Genomic DNA, 13,389 nt, shown 5'->3' with positions numbered 1-13,389 from the left:
TGTATTTGCATATATGTGTATGCGTACATATACATATATGTATATACACGCATATATATGTATATTTACATACGTATATATATGAACATAAATACATGTGTATATATATATATATGAACATAAATTTCGATGAGCTTGATGCTACTTCCGCAGAAGATTCTAGAGATCATTTTGAAAGATTCTCCAATATTTACAAAAGGTAAAGATGAGCAGTCAGGGTTACAGGGATTTTCTAAGAACAATTCATTCCAGGTAGCCCAGTTTCCGCCTTTGGCAGGGATGCCACATGCACAGGTTAGGAGATGCTGAGGCTGTGATATATCTAGGCTCCCAAACGGTGTTTGACATCATCCATTCGATCATTCTGTGCACGGGAACGTGTTGGGGAATTGCACCATAATACAGGGCCAGGGATTGAACACCCGAACTCAGTCTTAGTTACTAATGGCAGCCTAGGGGGAAGTCTCTTAGGGGTTGCTGTGTTGACCCTGTTCCACTCATTGGTTAACACCTCCTCCTACTTCTCACTCTCAGCCGGGAACCTTGCAGTTTGTTTCATCAAGGAAACAAAAGCGCCCAAATCTTGGTCTGTTCGCTGCCAGAGCTGCTAATCTACCTGCGTGTACTCACGTACTGTCATCCTTTTTGTTCCATCACGTGAACCGTCCCTGTTCCTATCACTTGTGTGCTAGAAACTCTTCATATTGCCTACTCACTGCTGCAGCAATTACCTCCTCTCGTTCTAGCTTTTCATTTATTTTCCTTCCCCTGTTGGAGAAACATGCTATGCAAACATGCTATAATAGTATCTCAGCTTACAAACGTGCCATAATGTCATTCATTAAAAAATAAATAAAAAGCACCACCTCCCCACCCCATGTTCCCTTCAAGCTACCACCCATTTCCTTGCCACCCAGTGGCAGAACTTCCCAAAACAGCTGTCTTAACCCCCTTGCCTCCGTTTCCTCACCACCCTCTGCCACTCCACTGAGACTACTCTTTGACAGGTTTCAGTAACTTCCATGTTGCTAAATCCTGTGGTCATTACCCAGTCTTCATCTTACTCAACCTGTCAGCAATATTTGACACAGTTGGTCAATCTTTCCTGTTTTGAGCTTTCTTTACCTGGTTTCTGGGAGGCACCGCTCTCCTTATTTTTCTCCTGCCCTACCTGCTGCTCCTTCTCAGTGTCCTGTGCTGGATCCTGCTCCGCTTCCCGACTTGGGGATGCTAACCCGTGGGCTGAGCCTTAGAATCTCTTGTCTGCTTCATTTATACTCACTTTCTGTTCCCCACTGATCAATAGTGTGGCCACTAGCCACAGTCCTGTCATTGCAGAAAGTTCTGTTGGACAGCACTGCTCTGGGTTATTTCATCCTTCTCGTCCTGTTAAAATCCTTCCGTATGCTGATAACTCCCAAATTGATTCACCAGTTCCAGCCTCCCCACCTGGAGTCCAGTTTGGTGTATCCAAATATCTACTTGGTTTTCAAGCCACCTGTCAGATTTAGCATAGCGAAAATAGAACTTTATGTTCCGTCCCATCCTCCTGTCCTGTTTGTCTTGTCGATCACTAAACAGTGCTGCTCTTCACACAGCCTTAAAAAGTCTTGTGGACTTTTTGGGGTGGGGGGCAGGCGGGAAGGAGACTTCTATTCTTAAGAAGAAACAGTTCTAGGGGAACACTTCTTTTTCACCTTTCCACACCTTACTTCAGTCCCTGGCAAGTGGGAATGAGTAGCTTTTCTCCCTCTTTGTAATAATTTTTAACTTCTTCTCTTGCACTCAGTATCCAGTGCATCAAACAGAAACTAATCTCGGAGTCCTGGACTGCTTTCCCCAGATGCTCACATGACCCATTGTCTTCCTTCATTCAGGCTTCAGCTCAGATATTACCTCTTTAGCCTTATCGCTCTGGAATCTCTATGACAGTAGCATTCCTGTTGCTCTGTACCCTTACTCCTTTACTTTTTTGTAACACTTAGCACTGCCTGACTTTACGATATGTTTGTTTTCCATCTGTCTGTATCTCACTGGAATCCATGAGGGCAGGGACTTTGTTTTTGCACTGTTCCTAGTGCCAAAAATAGGAGCCAGCAGGTTATAAATGTTCCATAAATATTTGTTGAAGTAAATGCCATATTAATGAAATTTCTGATGAAATAAAACTAACAGGTATAGCTAATACATTGTCAGGTTTTTGCTTTTTGTTTCAGCCATTCATGTTTTACACTTCACCAGTCACTGTATTAGAAAAAGTAAAACTTATGGGCGTCTAGGTGGCTCAGTTGGTTAAGAGTCCGACTTCGGCTCAAGTCATGTTCTCATGGCTCGTGAGTTCAAGCCCCACATCGGGCTGTCTGCCGTCAGCTCAGAGCCCACTTTGGATCCTCTGTCTCCCTCTCTCTATGCCCCTCCCTCTCCCTTCACCTCAAAAATAAACATTAAAAAAAGAAAAGAAGAAGTGAAACATTATTTTCCTGAGGTCATTTGTGTGATTACAGGTATTTTGCTATGCTTTTCATTTATTTTAAGAATATAAAAGTTCTTATAATATTGTTAGGAGAAAGTTTTATTTATTTATGGCATTATAGGAATTGTTGCATTAGAAGTTGAATATGATAGGGTGCCTGGGTGGCTAAGTCAGGTGAGCATCCAACTCTTAATTTCAGCTCAGGTTATGATCTCATGGCTCATGAGTTCAAGCCCCACACCGGGCTCTGTGCTGACAGCATGGAGCCTGCTTGGAATTCTCTCTCTCCTCTCTCTCTGCCCCACCCCTGCTCACTCACTCACTTGCTCTCTGTCTCTCAAAATAAATAAATGAACTTAAAGTTTAAAAAAAGTTGAATATGATACTAATAACGATTTTTAAATTTGATGTGTTAGCTATAAAGTACAAAAAGTAATAAGACTTTTTATTAAGTTCCTGGCCTTTAAGGAACTCATGACCTAGTGGGTCAGACGGTCATAAGTAACTACAGGGTGTTTATGTAGTTTGGAAACAGAGGCAAATACATATAATGCCCTAAGGATATCTTCAATCTAGTTTCCAAGGCTGTATTTGCAGACTTTATGGCCCTCCGGTAGAATACGGGATGATAAAGGTCGGAGTGCAGCTGTGTGTGTGATCGTGGGGTAGAGGAAGGTGGGGGGCACAACTGACTCTGCCCGCTGATAGAGTGACAATCTTGGATAGAATGAAACTCCATGGATATCCAAGCTGGGCTGCGTAAAATATAGATAAAGAAGCCATCCCAGTTTCAAGTATTAGAGAAGTCCCTCAGCGTGGCCTAGAAGTGTTCCCTGATAACAGGGGAAAACAGACGGATCCAGTTGTCTGTCAGCTTCCGCTGTTTTTTGTTTTTGTTTTTTTAATGCTTATTTGTTTTTGAGAGAGAGGGAGACAGAGCATGAGCAGGGGAGGGGCAGAGAGAGAGAGGGAGACACAGAATCCGAAGCAGGCTCCAGGCTCCGAGCTGTCAGCACAGAGCCCAATGTGGGGCTCGAACCCACGAACTGTGAGATCATGACCTGAGCCGAAGTCGGACACTTAACCGACGAGGCCACCCAGGCGTCCCTGTCAACTTCCACTTCTAATGGCCATGCTGAGTTACCTGGAATCGCCATAGCATCACGCATAACATCCCTGATGGCTCCACCTTGTAATAGTCAAAGCAATTAATAAAGTACCATATTTAGGCTCACAATTTGATCAGTAACTTCCCCTTCTGTAATTTTAGAGTTCAAAATATCGAGATGATTTTTAGTAGTTCAGGATGCAGCAGGAGCAGGTATGGACGGTGTAGTGAGGCTTCATTCCAGGACTGTTTCAGTTGGTCTGGCAGTTGATGGACTGATGTCTGGTGCTCAGAGTGGAGGATTGGGACCGAAATCTAGCCTGTACTTTGCTAGCTGTGGGGCTGCCACAGTCTGGGAAAGGGTGTCTTTTCCTACATCACATAAAGCCCTGTGTAGTCGAACAGCTAATCCCATTGCCTGCAGACTTTATCCTCAAGTGCCTAGAACAATGTGGTACAAGTACTGTTTGCCAAGCTGAAGGGAATTTAAGAAAGCTCTCTAGCTTTGAGCATCTTGAAAGAATTAAAGATCATTCTGATTTTAAAACTTGTGATTCAAGGGGCGCCTGGGTGGCGCAGTCGGTTGAGCATCCGACTTCAGCCGGGTCACGATCTCGCGATCCGTGAGTTCGAGCCCCGCGTCGGGCTCTGGGCTGACGGCTCGGAGCCTGGAGCCCGTTTCCGCTTCTGCGTCTCCCTCTCTCTCTGCCCCTCCCCCGTTCATGCTCTGTCTCTCTCTGTCCCAAAAATAAATAAAAAAAAAAGTTGAAAAAAAATAAAAAAATAAAACTTGTGATTCAAAATAAATGTTCATGGTTGCCTTGTAGCTATGTTAAGGAAATATTTTTTATGCCTCTGTCTAGTCAAAACCATAGAGCGAAAACTGGTAACTAAACAGAAGCATCTTGCGGCTACACCAGGAGTAGAAATTTATCCTTTAGTATTCTAGAAATAGCCTTCATGGTATTGTACACAAAAGATTAATTCATTTTTAAAAATTCGACATGGATATGAGGTTTAGTGGTAGTTTATTCATTATTTGGTTTTAGTATTTTTCTGAGTTTTCATAGATCCTCAAATGCCTTTCACTGTCCCAGGAGAGTAGTGACTTGGCTCCCCACGGCATGCAGGTGGTATGCCACTGCCTCCCTGACTCCAATCAAGATCGACCCTGGCCTGATTCTCCTTCCTCTGTAGTTAACTGGTGATTCCTCTGGAGGTTGGAAGGAGCTGGGAGCAGAGGAGGAGTAAGAAGCTGTGGTCAAGTCACCTTCTTCAGATCACGTTCTAACACTCCCTGTCTCAAGATTCCGTTCTTGGAGCTACAGAAACTTTTTAGTGTGTTCTTGAGGTTCAAGAAATTTGTTGGCTTCCTTGACATCAAATATGAAGACTGGCCATTGATTTTTGTGTCAGAGCTTTATTAAAATTATTTGTGTCTTACTATTACCATTAATATGTATGTCTTTTTTTTTAATAGGTGAAACTTTATTCTAAGAATATTTGTTTCATCTAGTTCATGAGCTCAAATTATAAGGACTCTAAATGTTACAGAAGTGTTGAGAGATTGGTAAGTATTTAATGTAATAGATATTAACAGTCAAAATACTTGTTTCAGTCTAACCCTTTGAAACTACATAGTTGTGTGACGTTCATTAAACCCCAAAGTACAAACAACTAAGCTTTCTTTTCCTGTAGTAGAGATGGACATACAAATTGTGGTGTATTCATACAGTGGCATTATTGCACAATGGTTTAAAGGAACAAACGTAATGTTAAGAGGGAAATGCAAAGTTATAAAGGATACATATACTATACTATTTATATACATTTTACTTCTAAATTTTTTTTTTCAACGTTTTTTTTTTTTTTTTTTTTTTTTTTTTAATTTATTTTTGGGACAGAGAGAGACAGAGCATGAACGGGGGAGGGGCAGAGAGAGAGGGAGACACAGAATCGGAAACAGGCTCCAGGCTCCGAGCCATCGGCCCAGAGCCTGACGCGGGGCTCGAACTCACGGACCGCGAGATCGTGACCTGGCTGAAGTCGGACGCTTAACCGACTGCGCCACCCAGGCGCCCCTATATACATTTTAAAAATAGCTAAAACAATATTGAATATTTTATGGCTATAAAAACATGTATAGAAATGATGAACACCAACTGAAGAGAGGAAGAAGTTGGGTGGGGTGTGGCTTTCCTGTACTGTAAGGTTTGATTTCTTTGCTCATGATCGTGCACACACACACACACACACACACACACAAACACACACTGATCTGAACATAGCATAATGTTTAATACTTGCTAAGTCTGAGTATTGGCTATGACCTCATGTTACGTATCCTTTATACTTTGCTGGGTATTCAAAGTATTTAAAAAAATCTTTTTAAAATACCATGCAATCATCTTTTCAGTTGGCATTCAGAGTGGCTGAAAGGCATTCAGTGAAATTCAACATTCCTAGTAGATGAGTCGGAAGAAATGAGTATTTCTGTTTTTTTTATTTTTTTTATTTTTTTAACGTTTATTTATTTTTGAGACAGAGAGAGACAGAGCATGAACGGGGGAGGGGCAGAGAGAGAGGGAGACACAGAATCAGAAGCAGGCTCCAGGCTCTGAGCCATCAGCCCAGAGCCCGACGTGGGGCTCGAACTCACTGACCGCGAGATCGTGACCCGAGCTGAAGTCGGACGCTTAACCGACTGAGCCACCCAGGCGCCCCCAGAAATGAGTATTTCTTAATGTGCAGAGCAAAAGTGTCCCCTGTCACCCCTACCAATGTTGTTGTGTTAGTGCTAACTAAAGCTGTTAGATAGAAGAGTGGAAAGCATGTGAACGTTGGATAGAAAAATTCAGAATTTTTGTTATTTGTAAATGAGAAGGTTTTATATCTGGAAATTAATAAAAAAAAAAAGTAAGAAGTTTGGGTATATGATTACTATATGAAAATAAATCTACTTCCTATTTGCCTCCTATAAACCGGTTTTCTATCCTACTTAGAATGTATAATGGAAACAAAATCCCATTTAGAACAGCAGCGAAAACTGCAAAACATCTAGGAGCCGACCTAACAAGTCATGCATAAAACCTAATACATGTTTCCGACAAGTTTCCACCACAAGGACATAGAGAATAAATGTGCAAGTAGTGCAAGGATGTTCATTGCAGCTCTGTTTATGGTCATAAAAATGAGAAATAACCTAAATCTTCAATAAGAGATTGCTGCATAGTCAATAGTACATCTGTATAATGAAACACACGTAATATGCACCTGCAGCAGGATGCCGGGCCGTAAAGAAGAGTGGGAGAGCGCGCAGGTGAACGGACACCCAGAGTGAACCAAAACAGATAGTAGGTCATTTATGTATAAGATCCTGTTTATGTAACTGTGCGTTTATTTTAGGTACATTTAAAAATCAGGAATAACCTACATTTCCGCATGGATTATAATGCTTCTGGCTGACCTGGCATCTTGTGCTTTTAGGAAGTGGGATTGAAATTATTTCTTCACTACTAAATATTCGTGTTATCTTAATTTCTGGAAAATAGACCCTAATTATTACCACAATTTTTAGATCTTTCACATTTTTAATATTGCTCAAGTTGCAGCGTGCCTTGCACTGCGTGGTGTCTAGGGAGCCCTGTCGGCAGGCTGCCCTCGCGAAGGGGTTGTTCGTGCCTGCTCACGAGTGAACTTGGTCACAGCTGTTCATATCAGTACTTCAGCTGGGTTACATGCACCATCGGTACAATATCTGATGAGTTTTAAATGTTTCCGGGTTGTTTTCGGAAACTTTTTGCTGATCCCATCTGGTAAGATCAAGAAAACACCTGCATCGGGGCACCTGGGTGGCTCAGTCGGTTGAGCGTCTTTGGCTCAGGTCATGATCTCGCAGTGTGTGAGTTCGAGCCCCACGTCGGGCTCTGTGCTGACAGCTCAGAACCTGGAGCCTGCTTCAGATTCTGTGTCTCCCTCTCTCTCTGCCCCTCCCCTGCTCGTGCTCTGTCTTTCTCTGTCTCAAAAATAAATAAAAACATAAAAAATTAAAAAAAAAAAAGAAAACACCTGCATCAGAACTCACAGAATGATGTCAGCATCTTTGGAAGAAAATCCCAGGAGCAGTGGGAGATGGTGCGTCTCATAGGAGATAGTGCAGGGTGGATGGTCTTGATGGCCCAGAAGGGGATATTGTATGGAAAATTCTAAGTGATAAGAAGGCAGTGTGTTAATTGTGGTAACTGGCAGTCTTATTTCTGTTTTAGTGGAACACTAAAATTATTTCTCTTATGTAAGTAATTATGTACCTTAAAATCAGTGACAGATTAGGTGAAATAAGTTAATAAAATTGGATAACTATGGACTGAATATGAACTAGTTTATATTATTATATACATATATATAATTAGTATGTGTTATTATAAATTATTATAAACTATTTGATGTATGGAATAATTTTACCTTATGAAAGCTTATAGAGAACCAGCATTTATGTAAGAGAAATTATTGCTGCAATTTTGGATAAATGAGTAATGTACATTTTTTTTATACTTTTCTTTTTCCTAGTGATCAATAATATTAAAAGCAATGATCTTTGTTACACTAAAGAAAGGATTGCTTTGTAATAATACCTAGGATCCTGATAGGAATCCAGGAATTAAATCGATCAGGCCCAAGACTGAACAGGAACCAAAGTAGTATTAGGAATTTCTTTGGTTTCTCCCTTTTGTGTTTATCTGCTTCTCTTTGCATCCTGGTGGTTCATTTTCACCCAGTTGGCTTCTTCTGAGCCTCAACCACCTCCTGATAACCACCATGGGCCCATATTTATGTGACTTTTCAGCACATCAGCTATGCCCTTTAATTCAAATTCCCATGAGAAAGAAAGAAAGCCTGATTAGCTCAATGCCTCTTTGCAAGCTGCATTGAACAAGTCACATCTTGCAGCCAGATGTTCATCGGCTGCCCCATGAATCAGGTGTGCTTCGGTTGATTAGTGCTCAGATGCCAGCCTTGTCCCTTGGCAGTAGGCATGGTCATATGGTCCACTGCCTTCTCAGCAGGGGCTCTGAGGCAGGTTCCTGCCAACGCCCATGGGTGAAGAAAGACTCCACAATATGCATCTTATTTAATTTAACCTCTTCAGGTTAAAAAGTTTTTAAAGGTTACTGGCTGTTTCAAAAGTACCTTTAGCCCTAAGATGAAACTGTTCTGGAGTTCTTTGGAGATTTTATTGTTCATGATTTTTCCTTTCTAAATAGTTGCACATTTTGGGGTGCCTGGGTGGCTCAGTTGGTTAAGCGACTGACATCAGCTCAGGTCACGATCTCACGGTTTGTGTGTTTGAGACCCACGTCGGGCTCTGGGCCGACAGCTCAAAGCCTGGAGTCTGCTTCGGAATCTGTGTCTTTTTTCCTCTCTGTCCCTCCCCCACTTGCTCTTTCTCTCTCAAAAATAAATCAAGATTTAAAAAAATATTTTAAATAGTTACACGTTTTTCTTTATATTGGTGTTTCTCCTCTCTTTTGTCTGCTTTACCTTATTTTCCTTCATCTTAAAATGTCACATTGCCCTTTATTTGATTTAAATGTGTAGTAGGAAGCAAAGTGGCATAACTTAAGCTGCTAGAATTGTTCAATTTTTATTTACCTGGTGGTAAATCCTTTTTCTTTCCGTTAACTGAACTCTGGTGTTTGCAGCGGGGGGCATCACTGATTGTCAGCTCCATCACATGAAAAACAGTTTATAGTTTTTAAAAGGTCCATTCGTATTTTTAAACCATGTAAAGCAAGACTGTTTTATGAGTGTATTTTTATTCTGCGATGCGGCTCTTGAAGAAGGCGGGGATCTGCCTTAACTGCCACCAGTCACTAGTGCATCTTCTGTGGTGCTTTCACTTCCCGTTCTTGGTTGTGCTCAGCCATTTCCATACCTGGGACTAATTGCTGCCATGCAAGAATATTTAAGGAGCCCTGGCTAGATAAGATCTGTGTCTGAAAATATTATAGGGTTAAGTACCAATGCCCGATAATTTAAAGCCAGGCTTTAGTTAAAAACAAACAGCCTTAAAAACACCTGTTTTTAAACGTAAATTTTTATTTCTCCAATCTTCTTTTTTGTAATATTTATCTTATAGCTCGGTCATGAGCACCGACAGTAACTCACTGGCACGTGAATTTCTGACGGATGTCAACCGGCTTTGCAATGCAGTGGTCCAGAGGGTGGAGGCCAGGGAGGAAGAGGAAGAGGAGACACATATGGCAACCCTTGGACATTACCTTGTCCACGGCCGAGGATTTCTGTTACTCACCAAGCTAAATTCTATCATCGATCAGGTAACATTTTGTATCAAATCATTTTTTTCCTCAGTATATCGTAGTTAATTACAGATACATGATTTCTGAGTTACATAGTTTGTGAGAGTCTCTTTGAGATAAAGTCCTATCTCTCACATCACTCCCAACAAAGAAAAGCAGCCTCATTTATGAACATACTATTTATTTGGATACTTTCCAAAATGTCAGAAATGTCTCAGGTTATAAATGGCCTTAGGATTCTCAGATGGCCTCATCCATATTATGCTTTTTGTCCTAATATCAGTGTGAGATAACTATGATTATTACTAAGGATATAAGAGTATGATTCAGAAACATTATGAATTCGCACTTTCAATAAATGTCAGATATATTTTTTGAAAAATTTAGTGTAAATTATATTTAGGGAGCTTACTAATTCTGGGGTAAAAGTAGAGAATGCTTTGTGTACGTCTAGTTTTTTGTACCTTATTGTGTTTGCTTAAAGTATGGTCTGAACATATAGCATTGTATTGTTTCCTTATTATAGAATTAACGGAACTTTAAAGCTAGTTGGGAGATGGAGATGTCATCCAATCTTTTTTTTTTTTTTTCTAAGGCTTATTCATTTTTCAGAGACAGAGACAGAGCGTGAGGGGGAAGGGGCAGGAGAGAGGGAGACACAGAAGGGGAAGCAGGCTCCAGGCTCTGAGCTGTCAGCACAGAGCCGGACACGGGGCTCAAACCCACACATCATGAGATCATGACCTGAGCTGAAGTCAGACACTTAGCCGACTGAGCCACCCAGACACCCCCAATCTTCTTTTATAGATGAAAAACTCAGGTGCAGAAACATTAAGTAACTCAGACAGGGTTAACTTGAAGCCCAAATGTGATTTATATCTTTGCTTTGTTTTAGTAGAAAATAAATATGTATTTTATGAAAGAAAAATTTCACTATCTGCTTTCAGGAGACTAATTTATGTGGTTAAATAATATTTCAGTTAACTTGAAAAGGCCCCTATAGCACCAATATGACAGACATTTTTATTTTTTTTATTTAAAAAATTTTTTTTTAACATTTATTTATTTTTGAGACAGAGAGAGAGCATGAACAGGGGAGGGTCAGGGAAAGAGGGAGACACAGAATCCGAAACAGGCTCCAGGCTCTGAGCTGTCAGCACAGAGCCTGACGCGGGGCTCGAACCCACGGACCGTGAGATCATGACGTGAGCCAAAGTCGGACGCTTAACCGACTGAGCCACCCAGGCGCCTCATGACAGACATTTTTAAACACTGATATATGTTACTGGCTTCAGATATAAACTTAACCATTGTTAAAATTTCTTTGTTATGAAGGCATTTTGCTAATACATATATTGGGTAAAGACAGAGACTAAAATTAAACAATGCCTCTGTTCTCACAATAAGCTAAGGAGCCTAACATATATATCAGGAAGTATTTGTTCACTGTGGGGTCCACCTGTCATGAAATTTTCCAGAGTATTTTCAGGTTTATATATTTTGATTCCTTTTCATAAATTTTATTTATTAATTATGTAACTACATATAATTTAATTTTTGTATTTTGTATGATTTTTTTCAAAAATAAAACTTAAAGTTAGAAAAAATTATTTGTTAGATCATGTGTAATGATTTTTATCTCAAAATTTTGGTGATATAATAAGCATATCATGCTCTGTTCATTTTCTTACCCCACATTAGAACAATTCAGCGCTTTCTCTTTTTTTTTAAAAGATACATAATAGCATCAGAAATATCAAATACTCAGGAATAAATCTAATAAAATATGCACAGATTTCTACACAGAATTCTATAAAACATTATTGAGGGAAACTAAAGAAGACCCAAATAAATGTAGGACTATGTAATCTTCACGTATTGGAAGAGTCAATAGTGTAAGGATACTTTTTATTTCCAAGTTGGTGTATAGATTCCACAATGTAATCCCAATCAAAATTTCAGGAGGTTTTTAATGAAAGCTGTATTAAGATATAACCCATATATCCTAGAATTCACCCATTTCATGTGTACAACTCAGTGGTTTTTAGCATAATCACAGATACACGCAACCATCACCATAGTCAATTTTAGAACATTTCATCACCTCGAACAGTGACCTGGTTCCTTTTAGCTGTCACTCCCCTATCCTTCCCATCCCCCTCAGCCCTAAGCAAACACTAATCTACTTTCTATTTCGAAAGTTATATGCTTTCTCTTTTAAGTCATAAAACACCTTTTGATGTATTATTAAATGACTGAAATCATTCAAGTCATAATTTCAACAATATTTTTTCCTAGGGTAATATCTTGTGTTCCCTTTTCCCCAGTCATTCACTTTTGGAATTATTTAGAGCAATGGAAGTAGGAACCGTAGAAGTAGAAGTAGGGAGCAAATAAATAGCCATTTAAAAAATAGGGCTTTTTAGGGCACCCGAGTGGCCCAGTCGGTTAAGCATCCAACTTGGGCTCAGGTCATGATCTCACAGTTGGTGGATTCAAGCCCCAAGTCAGGCTCCGTGCTGCCAGCTCAGAGCCTGGAGCCTGCTTCCGATTCTGTGTCTCCGTCACTCTCTGACCCTCCCCCACTCATGCTCTGTCTCTCTGTCTCGCAAAAACAAATAAACATTAAAAAAAATAATTAAAAAGGGCATCTGGGTGGCTCAGTTGGTTAAGAATCTGACTTCAGCTCAGGTCATGATCTCACGGTCCATGAGTTCAAGCCCCGCGTCGGGCTCTGTGCTGACAGCTCAGAGCCTGGAGCCTGTTTCAGATTCTGTGTCTCCCTCTCTCTACCTGTCCCCTGCTTGCACTCTGTCTCTTTCTCTCGAAAATAAACATCGGGGCACCTAGGTGGCTCAGTCGGTTAAGTGTCTGACTTCAGCTCAGGTCATGATCTCACAGTTCATGGGTTCGAGCCCCGCATCGGGCTCTGTGCTGACAGCTTGGAGCCTGGAGCTTGCTTTGAATTCTATGTCTTCCTCTCTCTCTGCTCCTCCCCCGTTCATGGCTCTGTCTCTCTCTCTTCCACAAAAATAAATAAAAACATTTAAAAATAAATAAATAATAAATAAACCTTAAAAAATTTTTTTAATTTAAAAATAAAGATAAATAAAAAATAGGGCTTATTAACACTTAATTATTTAAACCAGGAAATGGAGAATGATCATTTGAATCTTTAAGGGGAATTTAATTGTACAAGTTTAATCATTTCACGTGGAATCAAAACACTAGATTCAAAGCTGTGCCTTTCAATAGGAACTTCAGCTTTTCTGTGTGTGCTTCTCACGAAGGAGCACTTCCTGGGTGCTCTGGGGAGAGACAATTTAAGCCCTTACCTTCCACCTTTGTGCCAGGACTTTATTAATAGATATTTAGTATAAAGAATCAAACTGACTTTTTATTACCATATAATTTACATGTCAAGAACATACAGATGTAAAGTGTATACAGTTGGGTGATACCTGTGTAACCACGGCCTAGGTCAAAGTCTA

The 13,389-nt window shown here is 40.4% G+C and overlaps 1 protein-coding gene across 7 annotated transcripts in view; it reads left to right on the top strand.

Annotated features, from left to right (window-relative positions):
* LYST (lysosomal trafficking regulator) overlaps positions 1 to 13,389 on the top strand; it is a 250,417-nt gene that overhangs the window by 91,873 nt on the left and 145,155 nt on the right. For 5 of the 7 annotated variants that reach the window (XM_058696217.1, XM_058696216.1, XM_058696215.1 and 2 more), the window contains 2 exons: positions 5,062 to 5,151; positions 9,718 to 9,916. In XM_058696217.1, coding sequence (XP_058552200.1) covers positions 9,725 to 9,916 — 192 coding nt within the window. In that variant the 5' untranslated portion in view covers positions 5,062 to 5,151; positions 9,718 to 9,724. The remainder of the gene's footprint in view (positions 1 to 5,061; positions 5,152 to 9,717; positions 9,917 to 13,389) is intronic. The other 2 variants (XM_058696218.1, XM_058696219.1) reach the window with 1 other exon arrangement.

Source organism: Neofelis nebulosa, chromosome 13 (assembly GCF_028018385.1).
Source record: "Neofelis nebulosa isolate mNeoNeb1 chromosome 13, mNeoNeb1.pri, whole genome shotgun sequence".
NCBI classification, from domain to species: Eukaryota; Metazoa; Chordata; class Mammalia; order Carnivora; family Felidae; genus Neofelis; species Neofelis nebulosa.
Note: the sequence above shows the minus strand (reverse complement) of the source record. Positions and strands in the feature narration are given on the sequence as shown.